Here is a 17,368-nt window from a genome sequence, read left to right as displayed (position 1 = left end):
CCTCCTATAATTCCAGAATCGGAAGTCAGCATTGAATAAAATTAATTAATTTTGTGTGGGACTATAAGTTTATTTTAGTTTGAATTTTTTTCTGAAATTCGATTTGGCTTTATTTGAGAAAATGATTGAGCTTTGAGAAACGATTCGATACTGGAGCCGGAATTCGAAAATCGGTGTAGCCGAAGTCAGACAAATTCACCTGATTAGTTTACATTTGTTTCAATATGTTTAAAAATCAGTATAGACATCTTTGAGAAATCGTAGTACGAGTTAAATTGTTGGGTGCCTTCCGAATCGAAAACTGAATACCACTAAAACTGAAATAAGTTTATTTGGTTGTCGACTATTCAAATCAGCAAATCTTAGATGATTCTTAGATTTCATTTGAATCTTAGATCGGTTCAGCCATCTAAGAGGAAAATAAGTTACACAATTTTAATTTCGTTTCTCATATCATCCTGTAGTTCCGGAACCAGAAGTCAGATCCACCTTGTTTAGGAGCATACGAATTTTCATATGAATCTGAGTTTGTAGAAAACGGTTGAGTCATCGTCGAAAATAAGGTAAAAAATTGAGTGAAATTATTTGTCACATACGCATTTGCTGATCTCGACGAACTGATTCAAATGGTATATGGGTGTTTTGTTCTTCCAGCATTTATTGCTGTAAGCAGTTTAAATCAATATAATTATGAAATTGTTCAGAATTCGGAAGTACTGCCATCTTTCCAATATGTCATATTCGAACGATTATGTTGCCAAAAACGAACCGTGCTAAAATTGGTCCGAGGCAAAATGTCATGAAAAATAATGCTGTTCACAGTCTTTTTGGTACTTGTATGTAACAGTATAAAAAATCGTGTTTTACGTTGCTCCCAAGCCTTTCTTTGCCATACAGCGCTCAGAACTTCTACTGCTGGAATAAGGGAAAAGTCAGAAATTTCGATATCTCCGTTAAAAATGGACGGATTTTAACAATCTATGGCTTGTTGGATAGCTATTACCGTGTGGAATCTAAGTCTGAAAACATATTCTGTTTTCAAGGTCAATTGTGACAGATACTGTCAAAAAACTGAAAATTTTGACATAAAACTTCGTATAACTCAAAAAGTAAACATCCGATCTCAAAACCATTCAATAGCGTTCTGGGTGACGGGGAGACCTTTCATTTGCGACTAGTTTGATCAAAATTGGTCCAGCCATCTCTGAGATCTCGACCTCTTAGTTGACAACACACATACAGACACACACACATACACACACACACAGACATTTGCTCAGTTCGTCGAGCTGAATCGATTGGTATATGACATTCGGCCCTCCGGGCCTCGGAAAATTTTTCGAAAGTTTGAGCGAATTCTATACCTATTTTTTATATATATAAAAATAGGTAAAACCGTACATTTATGCCTTGGACGAATTTTTGTATCTTTGTTATATTGTACAGGCTGTTGAAAAAAGGCTTTGTGTGGAATACCCCATGGATTATTACTATACATGCTATGCACGTATGCAAATATATGAAAGATATTTCTATCCTATTTCCGACTACCAGTCTGGACGCGCGTAAACACGCATAATTCGTGCTTGCACGCGCAACTTAAGTAAATTGTTGCGATTTTTAGTTTGTTACTTTTTACAATTGACAATATTAGAATAAATCTAAGTGGAACTATATGCAATTTTAGGCCTTTTCAAATTTAGTTTTAATTATTGAAAATCCGAAAAATTATCAAAACTTCAACACATATTTAAAAAATGGAAAAATGTTTTCTAGACAAAATATGATAAAGTATTGTTAAAGTACAAACCTTTACGAAAAGATTCCATGTTTAATCGTGTAAATAAATTGAGTTATCGCGAAGCAACACGATTTTTAAGACGAGATGTTGATCGTGCGACGCTCACTGCAAAAGCGAGTAACAGAAATAGCAGACGCGTGACGCCCTCTGTTTCTTAACCATTCATGGTTTCAGCATGGCCATAGTGAAAATGAGTCACACAAAGAGCACTCAAGATATTCTCATTGGAAAATAAATTGGATAAGGTACATGTTCTCCTTTTAAGTATTATTAAAGTTTGCTGCATATTTCGCTTCGGCACAAGGTTTCCTAGGTAAAAAAAAGGTAAAATTCCCAGAAAAGAATAAACTTATGCATTTGCTTCTACAAAATTATGAAATTATATATTTTCTACAATTATTCCAAACGAAGTATGCATAAAGAATAACACGAAACAAGTTATGACTAGAAAACTAGTTTTAAGGGGGTTGCCATAATTCAGTAATTAAAACTAACTTTGAAAAGACCTAAAAAAAAAGTTCCACCGAGTTCCACTTAGATTTTTTTGTATGATATTGGGCACATCTTTTCCTACAAATTTTGTACAAATCAGCTGCATAAAGTTGCATATTTCGCTTCGGTGCAAGGTTTTATCCTAGGTAAAAAAAAGGTAAAATGTTGCATAACTTTGCCAGGAAAGAACAAACCTATGCACTACCTTCAACAAAAATGTTCGATTTTATAAATTCTAAAATTATTCCAAACAAAGTATGCATAACAAAATAACTCGAAACAATTTATGAATAAAAAACTGTTTTTAAGGGGGTTGCCATAAAAACGCTTTGTATATCCGAAACGGTGCGACCTAGACTTTTGGTATATTTGACAAAGTAAATTATTTTTAATAGTTCTAAAACTTTGTAGAAGAAAGAAAATTTCTATCTCTTCAGAAAAAAAAGTTATGGTTACATTTTTTGTCAAAGTAGGCCATGAACAATTGATGATAGGATCAAATTACGCGGTATATATTTGTAAATAATTTCTTCAAAGCAACTATATGCATTAAAAGAACGGTTTGGCAGCTACTAATTTATGTCCACGTTTTTATTGATTCGAACCACTGTGCCTCGGCCTGATCGATGCTTCTTATTTCGAACTACGTTTTGGTTGTTTCTGCTTCTTATAGGTTCGAAGATTCAAACGTTCTTTAGCACGAAGAACACCCTTCTTTTGCTCGAACGCCTTCAGTATACGTCTATCCAACTGAGGGTTAGCAGGACCTTTTTTTCGATCCGTTTTCGGTTTATCCTCAAAGGTGTTATCCTCACCGAACTTCCTGATTGCATTTCGCACGGCTTTTTCACTTACTCCTTCCATTTTTGCTATCTTTCTCAGTGACAGTCCGCGTTCTGTGCACCATTTGTACACAATTTTTTGACGTTGTTCGACCGAAAGTCCACGCATTTCGAAACAAAATAATGAAAACGAATAAACAACTGCACAAGGGGTTAGAGAGGAGTGTAAACAACAGGACGCAGCCATAAAAATTGACAGATTCTGAACCATTGTGAAATGGCAGTGGTTTTTGGTTGCGCCAATACTTTCTGGGACAGTCAATTATATCAATTTGTCAAGCCAGTTGTCGTATGCAAACCGTTCCGGGAGCAGATAGATAGTAATACGAGCGGGAAGTGCTGTCACATGCGTCTTACTCACCAGACCTAGCCCCTCCAGATTATCACCTATGGTCGCAAAGGCCGATACTTTGAATGAGGAAACCTTTAATTTTCCTGCTCAAATAATACGAAAAATATATATAAACTAGCTGACCCGTCGAACTTCGTCTCGCCCGAATTTTTTTTTTTGAATTTATGTTTTTGGACAGTAGAATTGTCAAACGTCTTATACTGTTAATGTATATTTTCGTTATTTCACTGATTACTTGGCTACGATGAATTCAAAAACAAAATTGTGAATATGTTAAAAGCTTTTGTTACGCAAAAATTAAGCGATCGCCGTCATCTTTTGAGTCAGTGCATCGAATAGTGATTGTTGATCTCTCTCAAGCTATGGTTTCGACATATGGAATAAAAAGTGAAGCAAAAATAACTGAGATGACTACTTTAAATTGATTCAAATTTACAAAAGCTAACTCGCGACTTGTAGTTCGTCATTTTTCGCTAGCCTGGTGATATTATTTTATCGTGTTTGATGAATGTTTGTAGCGTTACAATCACAGGAAAAAATTTCGATTATCAATTTAGCGATAAAGCTTTATTTTTACTTTTAATTTATGTCTTCTGGTCAGTCAGTAACTATTTAGTAAATTTTTGACATATCAGAGACTCGGATGTTTCGCATCGCTAAGTTCGACTTCTCTGGTAGACGGTAAAAGTTTAGATGCGAGAAATCTTCTTCTTACTTAAATGAACCGTGTTATGTCGAATTTTTCCGCACTTTATCTACAAATCCTTACTCCTCCTTGAGTACTATGGTTAGTTTGATATTGTTAAAAAATCGAATGATAAAATGAGTAATTCTTGGACATTCGAAAGTTCAAGTTACCATTCTTTTAAATATTGTATCGATTAACTTTTACATGAACACTGCATTCGTTTAATTGTTTTATCAATAGTCGTCTCATTAGTCAACACCACATAATTTTGTTTAGTACCCCACCTACAATTAATGAATGGTGGAGTTCGGCACTGAGAATCTATATCAGAAAGTTTTATATGAAAATAATGTGCAGTTCTTCTGTTATAGAGGAGTGAAGATGAGGAGTGATTGTACCAGTATGCAGCTTATCGTTCGAGTCAATGCATAAAATCTCACAACTAATGGTTTTCAATCCACCAGAATTCACCCGACGCGAACGAACTTCAGCATGCTAAATTCAAAGCAAACCTCTATGATTGATCTCATTATTTAAACAGCAGCATCTTATCATTGATTCGTACAAAAATCGTTCTATTTATAAGGTGATTTGATCAACTCACGCCTACGATGGCCAACAATAAACATCTAACTGCATCTTCTGGTAAACAGTATCAGAACTTTTGATCATGTTTACGGTATAGCTAGAACACTCATAAGCGTTCCATCATTAAATCATTTGGCAAGCAATAATGTTGATACCCAATTAAACACGTAGCTCGAAATGACGAACCACATGAATCAAGCATGCACTTCACACAAAACAACTCGTTGCGCGCCAAATGATTCTTTCAACGATCTAGTATTCCTTTCTTCGACGGCCAAACACTTATGCAACTCGTTATGCGCCAAACACCCATCAATGATCTAGCAACCATTGACGACTTTTTTAGTGGAAAATTCCATTGTCCATACAAAACAACTTTATTGGTTTTTCCCACTTTTCCGGTAAGTTTTTCTAATTTTTTTGATGTACGAACCCGGTGGGGGTAAAAACTGATCAAACAAAAAAAAAATCATCTCAATCCGTCCATCCGTTCTCACGTGATGCGATTACAAAGAATGATCTCTGCATTTTTATATATATAGATAGATAGATAGATAGATACATGAGGGAATAACATTCGAATCGTAGGTTTAACGATTCAAGTGAAATTCGTGAAGTCCGTTAACATTGCTTACTGAAGAAATGAGTGGTTCTGAAAAGCGACATTAACTGTTGGATGGACGAAATGGACTTCAACAAAATGGTTTTCTACCAAATGGCCTTCACCAAATGACTTTCGACAAGGTGGTTTCGAGCAAAATAACTTCCGTCGAAATGACTTTTGGCGAAAAAACGGTTTTGAAAGAAACGACTCTCGGCAAGATGGATTTCAACGAAATGGCTCTTCTGTTGAGATGATTGTCGGCGAAACGGCTTCAACCGAATCAACTTCGGTCGAAATGGTTTTCGACAAAATGACATTCCGTTTTTAACGCAACGGCTTTCGACGAAATGGCTTTGATCGAAACAACTTTTGTCGGAACGGTTGGAATGGTATTCGGTATTTGACGAAACGGCTTTTTCGACAGAACCAAAACGGCTTTCGGCAAAATGATCTGCTTCCCTTCAAACACCCTCAACGAACAAAATGTACTAAGGAGTGTACCGATAAGTAGTTAGCAACCTTCAAACAGTTATTACTCTGAAAAGGCCTAATTTTTTGCAGCGTGTTTTGCGGTGACATGTTTGTTTACATGTCAATAACAGCTGCGCAATCGATTGGTTTCGGTACGGTTTATCGTTTCAATGACAAGTCGAATTGATCCGGAAACGCGAAAGAAAATTCTGCATACTTGGTGCTCAGAAAGTGGTGTCACGTACAAAGAAATTGCAAAACAGGTGAAAGTGCACCACACCAGTGTCAAAAGTATTATCGAGAAGTTCGGTAAGACCCTTTCCATGAAGGATTTGCCCCGATCCGGTAGGAAAACGGGTCCCAGCCAGCCCGGCCGGGACTTAAAAGTGGTTGAGTACATCAGGAAAACCCATCGGCGTCGACGCGGGATTTGGCCAAGCAGTTCAACACCAGCATCGGGATGATTCAACGGATCAAAGTTCGGAACTCCATGAAAACGTACAAGAAACAGAAGGTGTCGAAAAAGTTCCTGGTACAGCAAGTTCAGGCCAAGTATAACCGGATTCTACAGAATAAAGACGGATGCATCCTGACCGACGACGAAATTGGTGTACCAGGACCTGGCCGACGCTGACACCACGGTGGCGATGGAAAAGTTTGGGCAGAAGGTGTTGGTCTGGCAAGCAATTTGTACCTGTGGTTTGCGGTCGTCGATTTTCTTCACGAAGGGCCCAATTAACGCCAAGGTGTACGAGGAAGAATGTTTGAAGAATAGAATGCTGCCACTGTACAGAAAGCATAAGGCTCCTCCTCTCTTCTGGCCGGATTTGGCTTCAGCCCACTACGCCAACTCCGTTCTACAGTGGGTGTAAAAAAATAATGTACAATTCGTGGAAAAGGACATCAACCCACCGAACTGCCCGGATCTTCGGCCAATTGAAAGGTATTGGGCAATTGTCAAGCGGCACTTTCGGAAGGAAGGTACAGTATCCCAAAACATGCAGGATTTAAAAAAAAAACTGCACAGCTGCCACCAGGAAAGTCACAAGAGTAACTGTGCAGAATTTAATGAAGAATATCAAGTCCAAAGTGCGAGCGTTTCACAGAAACTAGGATTTCATAGCTTCTTCAAACAGTTCTTTTCTACCAAGATACTATTTTGGCTTGTTACAAAAATAAACTTTTATTCAACTCAAAATGATTTCTGGAATCTTACCCCCTGGATACCCTATTCAGAACTATTCGAATAGATGTGAAAGCAATACTGTACGGATTGCGGTGCAAATTGTACCTTTAATAGTCATTCAGAAGACTATTGGTCTTCTTTTAAAAAGAAAATCGTTTTTTTCGTGTGGAAAATACCATTACTTCAATCGTTTCGGTTCAATATTTTCCAAACGAAAAAAACGATTTTCTTCTTAAAAGAAGACCAATAGTCTTCTGAATGACTATTAAAGGTACAATTTGCACCGCAATCCGTACAGTATTGCTTTCACATCTATTCGAACAGTTCTGAATATGGTTCTAATATATCTAACTCGTGAAGTTTACTCAGGAAAAAAAACATAAAAAGTAGTCAAATGCAGATAATCTAGATCATCAGAATTAATTGGGCTTGAAATTAACAGCGAAAATTAATTGGATCCGACGATGCTTATTATGATCCCAAGGGCCCCAAAAGCAACGGAATGGGGAATCAAATATTTACCCCGACGGAATGTCGTTGACGATGTGTTTACGAATTGATAATTGCCACTGCGAAAGTCGCTGTTTTCCGTTTTTCCACGAGCGCTTTGCGATCCGGAAAGCTCCAATCTATTAATAAGCGTTTAATGCCCGTGTGTCAGACTAAAATCAGCTGATAATCAACCGATAAGCCTGTGCCTGTCAGAAGATCTAAGCTAACTGTATTTTTTTTTTATTTGTTTGTTTCATTTCAGGACAACCCAACGGTAAGAGCTCTTTCGAAGGCGAACGCGTAAGTACTGACGTCGTTTCCAGCGGGAATTGCTTCTGGATCTGGAAGGGGTCGTTAGAGAAGACATTTACAGTGAAAAGCGATACTCGTCCCAGCAGATTCTCAGAACAAAATCACCACTTTAAACTTTCTTCCGTTTTTTTATTGACAACCACCGGAATTGACACACTCGCCAACATCGTCGTTTTCGCTAAAATGGGGACAAAAATGTGTGTGTGGACACACACACACAATCTGTATTTTGCTCAATTCCCAATTCGTCGCAGGAAACAGAACTTAGCTCGTTCTTGCCGGAAAAGCTCCGTCCCGGATTCCGTGGAAGGTGCCGCTCGGGTGATTTGCCCGTCCGATTTAATTTTCTTCGATTGACGGAGCAGTGTTATTCGTGTACGTATTGATGGTCGTACGAGTCCGGGGCTAAAGCGTTGATAAAACCACTCCGAACTGGATCTGTTCGGTGTTTTTTTTTTCGATGTCCGTTCGTTTTGGGAGGCATGGAAAATGGAAAAAACAATTCGGTTGAAATCGGCATGACCCAGATGCGTTTTAGGATGGATAGCAAAAATCACACACACACACACACACACTCAGTAGTGCTGAGAAAGAATTTTTAACTGATTTTCTCGCAAGATGGCTCCGATGTAGGATGAAGGATGAGAAGTGCCCATGAAGAATTTATTCATCAATCATTTTTCCATTTGAGCATTCCGTTTCGTTGCATTCAACCAGCACAGCTCCTCTTCGGGAAATCGGGATATCGATTCGGATGGTTTTCCCAAAGCCAAGTCTCCATCAATCACGGGATCGAAACCCCCGCCGCTCAGATGGGAATCAATGTATTGCATTTTGCCCAACAGCTGTCGACGAATGCAGTTCATTAACATGTTTACTACTGGTTCCGGGCAGGATTCCACCGGTGGGAAGCGACAAGGGGGTGGTTTATCCCGTTTTTCATCCGCTTCATCTCGCGCATGCCAATGCCAATGTGTGAAAGCAAAATACACTGCAATTTTACAGCAACTATTTTGTCAGCACTTTTTGTTTTAATTCCGGCCAATCGGAAGCGGTGCGTCGACAGGATGATCGATTTTTGATATGATGAATGGCTTTATGTTTCCATGAAAATATTAGAAATTGAATTGAAAAAGAAAATTTTAAAACTAGAAAAATGATTGAAGATGTGAGAGGTTCAGAAGACTATGTGGTACGTGGCTCTCAGAAAAGACAGGAATGTTAATCAAAATCCAGGTCCACATTCTGAATCATGGATGGATGCCTCGGATCCCTGTTGAATTTTCAGAATTCGTGTCCAAAATCTTGTTCAAATCCAGAATTGTGGTCCGGAATCCTACTTCCCGGATCAGAATTTAGGTTTAGACCCAACATTTCTCCAGGAATTCAGATTCAGAATCTAGGTCTGGGATAAGAGTACATGTACAAAACTGAAGTCCAGGTTCATGTTTAGAATTCAGGTCACGGAAATCTATGAATCCCTGTCAGGTTCAAGTCTAGAACCCTCAGACCTAGAACTCAGGCCCAGGATTCGGATCCCGATATCCACTCAGGAATCCAGGTTCATTTTCTAAAACTATGTCCAGAATTTTAGGTGAAGAGTCAAGGTTCAGGATCTAGTTTCAGGGTACAAAACTTCGTCATTCGCTCTGGATTCTGGCCCAGAACCAAAGTCCAAGTCCAGGGTGAGAATTATTTTCCAGAATCCTAGGTTTAACAAAAACTGTCAAAAGTTTTGGTCCAGAATCTGGAACCAAGTTCAGTATCCAAGTTTAGACTAAGAACTCTGGTCCAGAATCGAAGTCCCGAATTTTGGTTCAGAATTCAGATTCTGCACTCAGATCTCAAAATCATCATCAAGGAATGTTTACAAAAACGACTTCTACCCATGATTCGAAGCCACAAGGATCCTGTTGTCTTCTGGCCAGATCTTGCTTCTTGCCACTACTCGAAATCAACGGTAGAATGGTATACTACCAAAAATGTCACTTTCGTCCCAGAAGACATGAATTCACCAAATTATCCACAACTTCGACCAATTGAGGAATTTTGGGCATTAACGAAGGCACATCTTAGGAAACATGTCTCGGCTGCCGAAACCATTCATCAGTTCGAAAAAGATTGGAAAAGTGTCAAAACTTGTCGCCAAGAAGTCTGTACGGAATTTAATGAGGAACGTTCGCAAGAAGGTGCGCCAGCTAGTCTACAATGGCTAAGTAGCAAATGTTGAGAATAATATTCTGTTGTTGTAGTCTAATATTATCAGTATATCGAAAAAAAATCGAATATCTAACACTTTTGAATTATTTACAGCGAAATCAAAGTGCGTCCATACTTTCTGGGCAGTCTTTACTTACCTTGATCGATCCACCTTGCTTGCTGCGCCCCTCTTCTTCTTGTCCCAGTCGGATTAGATTCGACATCCTTTTGACATGCCCAGCCCATCGTAGATGACTGATTTTAGCTGTCCGTACGATGGTTGGTTTTTGCTAGCAGCTCTTGCAATTCGTGTTTCATACGACGTCTCCACGTTTCGTCTTCCATCTGCACTCCGCCATAGATGATCCTAAGTACCTTTCTTTCGAAACCACTAAGGGCGCGTTGGTCTTCTGTCAGCTTCAGCTTTTAGTTCGATGTATGTTTCCATCATCTTCTCAAGATTACGTGTCACAATATCAATATCGTCAGCGAAGCCGTAAAGCTGTACGGACTTTTGGAAGATCTTGTCACTCGTGTCGATCCTCGCTCTTCGAAACACACCATCCAGGGCAATATTGAACAAGATACAAGAGAGTCCATCACCTCGCCGTAGCTCCCTCCGAGATTCGAAGAGACTCGAGAGCGTCCCCAGATACTCGGACGTAGCACATCACTCTATCCATCGTTTCGTTTACCAATCGCGTCAGTTTATCTGGGAAACCGTATTCGTGCATGGTCTGCCATAACTGTTCTCGATCGATTGTGTCGTATGCCGCTTTGAAGTCAATGAATAGGTGATGCGTGGGTACGTTGTATTCACGACACTTCTGGAGTACTTGTCTTATCGCGAATATGTGATCCGTAGTGACGCGGACTCCAGTAAATCCCGCTTGGTATGACCCTACGAATTCCTTAGCTATCGGTGATAGACGACGGCAAAGGATTTGGAAGAGTATCTTGTAGGCAACGTTCAGATCCAAGGTTAGAATGTTTATCTAGAATGCAGGTACAGAACTCAGATCCAGAATCAAAGGACAAAATTTGGACCTAGAATCCAAGCCCAGAGTTCTGTTCCTGATTCCCGGTTCAGGCTCAGAATCCAAAATCAGGATCTAGTTCCAGGTTCACGATTCTGGTGCATGTCAAAATTTCATAGTAAAAAATCTTGTTTAAAATCGATCAGGGTCATTTCGCCGAAAGCCGTTTCGCCGAAAGTCATTTCGCTGAAAGGATCATTTCACCGAACGACATTTCGCCGAATTGATCACTTCGCCGAATGTCATTTCACCGATTCCTGCAATTGTCTTAATACTATAATTGGAATTGATTTCAAATAAACACAAATTAATAATAATACGTGAACGCCTATTTTGTTAACCTACAATTGAATAGGGATTGATTCTTGTACTCTTGAATAAAGATTGATTCATGAACCTAAGAACAGGGCTCCCAAGGAAACTTGTTGGCTATTAACCACTAATCATCAACGTAATTGCATAAACCCGAAATGACCCTTTAAGCGAAACGACTTTCGGCGAAATGACTTTCGGTGAAATGACCCGCTCCCGTTTAAAATCCTGAATCTAGGTGTAGAATCCTGCTCCAGATTTAGACTCAAAATATATGTCAGTAGTTCATGTTAAGAAACTATGTTCAGGTCTAGAATTCGAATCCAAGTGCAGATTTCTGATTCAAATTAGGCAGAATTCTGGTTCAAAATCTATGTCAAGATTCAGTATTAAGATCCAGAAAACTCGTCGGGGACCCTGGGGATCAGAAACCTGTTCTATGTATCATTAGAACCTCTGTCAATTAGTCAGTTCAAGCTTATAATTGATTGACTAGACAACTCAGGTCCAGAATCCAGTCCAAATTAACAGTCCAAGAGCAAAATACTAGTCAAGACTCACGTCCACAGTCTAGGTTCAAAGTTTAGTTTCAGAAACTCTGTCTGAAAATTCTGAAAACAAAAAACTCTGGTCCAGAACAATCCCGGTCCAGGTCTAGAATCCAGTTCCATGTTCCGAGTTCAAGTACTGATATCTGCTTCAAGCTCATCCATATCTGGATAAAGAATCTCAGTCCAGAATTCAGGTTCAGATTCAGAAACCTTGTTCGATAACCATAGATCCAGTGTTCAGGACCAGAATACAGATCTAAAGATTGTCCCAGAAAGTATGGACACACTTTGATTTCGCTGTAAATAATTCACAAGTGTTAGATATTCAAATTTTATTCGATATACTGATAATATTAGACTACAATAACAGAATATTATTCTCAACATTTGCTACTTAGCCATTATAAACTAGCTGGCGCACCTTCTTGCGAACGTCCCTCATTAAATTCCGTACAGACTTCGACACTTTTTTCCTTTTCGAACTGTTGAATGGTTTCGGCTGCCGAGACATGTTTCCTAAGATGTTCCTTCGTTAATGCCAAAAAATTCCTCAATTGGTCGAAGTTGTGGGCAATTTGGTGGATTCATGTCTTTTGGGACGAAAGTGACATTCTACCGTTGATCTCGAGTAGTGGCAAGAAGCAAGATCTGGCCAGAAGATAACAGGATCCTTGTGGCTTCGGATCATGGGTAGAAGTCGTTTCTGTAAACATTCCTCGCTGTATATTTCGCTGTTCATCGAAGCAGTGGTGATGAAGGGTTTCGAAATCTTACCGCAGCTACAAATTGCTTGCCAGACCATAGCTTTCTTACCAAAATTTTTCGACTTCAATCGATGTCTCGGACTGGTTTAACACTTGCCCTTCTCGCACCGTATAATATTGTGGTCCCGGCAAGGATATGTAATCGAGTTTCACGTTGGTTTCGTCTTCCATGATTATGCAGTTCAAATTTCCAGCAAGAATCGTATTCTACAGCTTTCGAACCCTCGGGCTGATCGATGGTTCTTGTTTCGAACTAAGTTTTGGTTGTTTCTGCTTCTTATAGGTTCGAAGATTCAAACATTCTTTAACACGAAGAACATTTGACTTCGAAGTGCCCACTTTTTTTGGCCACTTCCCGAACTGAAATCTCCCTTTTTTGCTCGAACGCCTTCAGTATACGTTTATCCAAATGAGGGTTAGCAGGACCTTTATTTCAACCCGTTTTCGGTTTATCCTCAAAGGTGTTATCCTCACCGAACTTCCTGATTGCATTTCGCACAGCTTTTTCACTTACTCCTTCCATTTTTGCTATCTTTCTCAGTGACAGTCCGCGTTCTGTGCACCATTTGTACACCATTTTTCGATGTTGTCCTGCTGAAAGTCCACACATTTCGAAAAAACTAATGAAAACGAATAAACAACTGCACAAGTGGTTAGAGAAGAGTGTAAACAACAGGACGCAGCCATAAAAATTGACAGATTCTGAACCATTGCGAAATGGCAGCGGTTTTTGGTTGCGTCCATACTTTCTGGGACAGTCTTTATTGCCCAACCGAAAGACAGACTCAATAGAAGAAAAAAAAACGAAATCGAAAATTACAAATCGAATCGTTCTGGGAAATCGTTCTGCCAACTGAACTACTGTGGATGTGATGATACACAACTCAGAAAACTTCCCGGTAACTAAAGAACTTGTTATTTGATCTATCTATTTTATATTAAAATTTTGAGTTAACTGTAAAATGATAATTCACGAATATTATATTTAAAATGAGCATTCGACCAGAAAAGTTTGGGAACCACTGATTTAGAGTATCAGTTTTTGAATAAAAAATCATCATAGATAGATCAACAATAACCGACCAGCTATGATACGGTGATGAAATCACAATTTTTCATGGAACAAAAAACTTGCGTGTCGAACTAGAACTCACAGTTTCAATTTAATAAAGGCCCCTTTTAAGACTTAGTTCTGATCCCAGCTGCGTCCATGAGTTCAACCAATAGCTAAATTAGAATAAAAATTATGTAATGATACAAACAAACTCGAAACAGTTTATGAAATTATCAACAAAATGTCTGAAAATAACAGCTTATTTTATAATTTATAGAAGTTAATAGTTTGGTTCAAATAATATTTCCGAGTAGATTTCATAATTAATGACGAGTTACCTAAGATGATATTTAAGCTATAAGAGAATATGTTGTAATAAATTTAAAACGTTGTGACTATGTTAGAATTAAATTAGGATAAGAATATTATGTAAAAGTGATGCTACGGCGAAGAAAAACTTATGTAAACTGCCTTAAGAAATAAACGTATTTATGAAAAAAAAAAAAACTAGAACTCATTGAAACTACTTTCAAATTCGCATTTAATCGAATTATCAGGCGCTCGAATATATGAACGAAGCTAAATTCAAAAACGATACAAGTATTACACCTTGAACCGTGCCGGAACAACCCCAGGCCAGTTGTTTATAGGGACTCATAGGACACGTTTTTATGCCGTAATACAAACACCACCCCTCCAGGGGGTTCGTGTGTTCGTGAATCATGAATATGTTGCTGCCCCTGACAAATATTTTATCGTTTACAGTTTACCTCATAAATCATGCCGAAAAATTGCCACATGAACATGACACTTTACAAAGTGGCTGGAAATAGCCAAAATAACCGGACTGGAAACCGGGCGGCTGATGTGGTGGTGCCTTCAGCAAAGGATGACCCACCCACCCTCACCTTACCTACCTGTGCAGCAGTGAAGTGAAGTGGGTCTGATTGCATCTGCATAAAGCTTCCCCGGAATGGAATGAAGACAAACACACACACAGACCGACATTCTCAACGTGTGGTCTACCGCCGGCAGAGGCACCACCTGACCGCGAGAAATGACAACTTGTCAGAAAATTACGTGGGATTACGTGCGGGTGAGGATACAGCAAAAAAAAAAACTAGATGAAACCTTTGACTCGGTTTGCCTCAATGGTTCCCGCTGAAAAGCGACATCATCGTGTGACAGTTTGTGTCACAGGATTCGGAAGCAATCTAGTTTAGTGACAGCTTGACTGCTCTCGCTGACATGGGGGGGGGGGGGACAGAATCGACTGTGGATACACACGGGCTATGCAGGTGCTTTTTACCGCTACTGTGAAAGCGTGTCGGAACTAGAATTGAAAAAAAAATCAAAAGTACATTCAATAATTTTCAGCAGTCAGCTGGAAGTTGAGATAAGCTCCCGGATGAATGGGCGGATTAGCTGAGCCATGAGATGGAAAGGTGACTGTGTGGGTAGGAAAAATTCGGTTCCCCATGATTCGCAGTGATGAAGCCGGTAGTGACAGTTGTTGGAAACTGTTTTACTTGATTTCCCCTTGGTTTTACTGTTCTAATTCGTACGCTGTGGAATTATGATTGTTGAATTTCTTTGTTAACTGAGAACTGAGAATCGAATAATTTCTTTTTTAATTTGACCATTGACCAAACAGTAGCTTGTTTTCAAACGAGCATCAGATTGATGAGCAAATTTAACGGTTAGAAAAAGTGTAGGAGGATGTACACAACACACACAGACAGATATTTTATTATCTCGTCGAGCTGAGTCGAATGGTATATAACACTGTGGACCTGGGAGGCTCCGATCTAAAATCTGTTTCTTTTTTGTTTTTCAGAAACTCTATATAGTTGTTACAGATAAAGACCTTTTTTGCACTGCTTCAACTTATCTTCCGAAACACTTTGCTATAACAATGCGTATTTCTGCCGCAAGAACGATAAAAGTAATTGACTCGCAACTTATGAAGACACGCGTTGTAATCTAACTTTGTGTGTAGCAGTGAGCTTCATTTCGGAATCTTTCGCATGTTTTACCTTTCCATTTTTCACTGTGAAAGCCGACTTTGTCATGTACCATTCGACTCAGCTTGTCGAGTACGCAAAATTTTCAGTCGGACGAGATTTTCGATTATCACTCAGCAAATTATGATAGCTATGAGAAATAGATTGGTAAGAACTCCTTAGAAACGAAGTAAATGTCGAAACTTCTGTCGATTTTTTTTACACACTTATATATGATATAATAATTGAAGATGTTCCATTGAAGAAAATTAGACGACAAAATAATTCAAAGTATCTTGTTTGCGATAACGAGCAAATCGTAAAAAAAATACCACATAAAAAGTACAAAAGAGAAAATAAAAGTAGACACGTGTAACTATCGGACGTTTGTCATTCTTTCATGCAGTCCGAAGCTCTTTGAAGCGATAGTTAATGGCAAGCTGTTCAGTTAAATAAAAAAAATGGAATTACTCACATACAACATGATTTTTTTAAAGGACGTTCCACTTCCGCTAATTAACTGGAATTTATCCACTATATCCTGATCGCTACCTGGACCAGGGAAATCACATTGAAGCTCTTTATACAGACTTCAGTGAAGCATTCGATCGTATTTCACGTCTGTTCCGCCGTCCCTCAGGGATCTCATCGAGGCCCACTTTTATTTTGCTTGTTTGTTAACGACATTTCCGATATGAAAATCTTTTTAGAAATTCTTTCTTTTTCTACTTGGTGTAACAAAAGTCTTCTTCAACCAAATGTGAAAAAATGTAGTAGAATAACATTCAGTAAGAAACGAAACACACCAGACTTGATTCTTGCTCTAGGAAGTCAAACAGTTGAAAAAATACGAAAGAATTAGGGACTTAACATTCAATCATAAAAAAAAAACAAACAATTTTTAATAATCACATAGATTTCAGTGCACTTCTGTCTAAACTAAACTGTTACCTACCATCTTGATCTCTAAGAAATCGAAATATCTTTATTGCAAACCATCAGCGAACAAACCATGCAAAAAAAATGGACCAATACATCAATTGATGGCTGTTGATTTTACAATAACAAAAAATACGCTAAAGCAATATTTCAATTCTATTCGTTATTTCAACATAGCATATCTCAACTGCTGGATTACGTTTCGGTTACAGTGGTGCCAGATTTGTCACATGAAATTTCCAAAATCCAAAATTTTTTGTTGATACTAATAGTCCTAATAGTAATAGTCCTAGAATTGCATAAAACGTCGAGATGTAGTGTCATCCAGAAAAACATTTTTGTTTTAAAGATCGACTTTCTGGGACTTAGATTTCCAAAATCATAGAACAAACTTTTTTGATGCTAAATGCATTAGAATTGTCCGAAACGTCGAGATCTAGTGTCATCTCGAATTTTCTTTTTTAATCGATTCTCTGGGATTTTGAATTTTCAGATTTCCGAAATCCAAAAATTTTTTTTCGATGCCGAATGTCTTATAATTACATTAAACGTCAAGATTATGTGTTATATCGAAAAGAATTTTTTTTTAGAAATATCGACTCTGAGACTTAGTAAAACTTATTTTTCTGAAATCGAAAAAAAAATTTCTATGTTAAATGTCTTATAATCGCATGAAACCTT

The 17,368-nt window shown here is 38.4% G+C and overlaps 1 protein-coding gene across 4 annotated transcripts in view; it reads left to right on the top strand.

Annotated features, from left to right (window-relative positions):
• Positions 1 to 17,368, top strand: part of LOC131426486 (uncharacterized) — a 570,323-nt gene that overhangs the window by 469,839 nt on the left and 83,116 nt on the right. For all 4 annotated transcript variants that reach the window (XM_058589253.1, XM_058589255.1, XM_058589256.1 and 1 more), the window contains one exon: positions 7,779 to 7,790. In XM_058589253.1, the coding sequence (XP_058445236.1) occupies positions 7,779 to 7,790 (12 nt within the window). The remainder of the gene's footprint in view (positions 1 to 7,778; positions 7,791 to 17,368) is intronic.

The sequence above is a fragment of the Malaya genurostris genome, chromosome 1 (assembly GCF_030247185.1).
Source record: "Malaya genurostris strain Urasoe2022 chromosome 1, Malgen_1.1, whole genome shotgun sequence".
Classification (NCBI taxonomy): Eukaryota; Metazoa; Arthropoda; class Insecta; order Diptera; family Culicidae; genus Malaya; species Malaya genurostris.
This window is presented reverse-complemented; position numbering and strand designations above follow the sequence as displayed.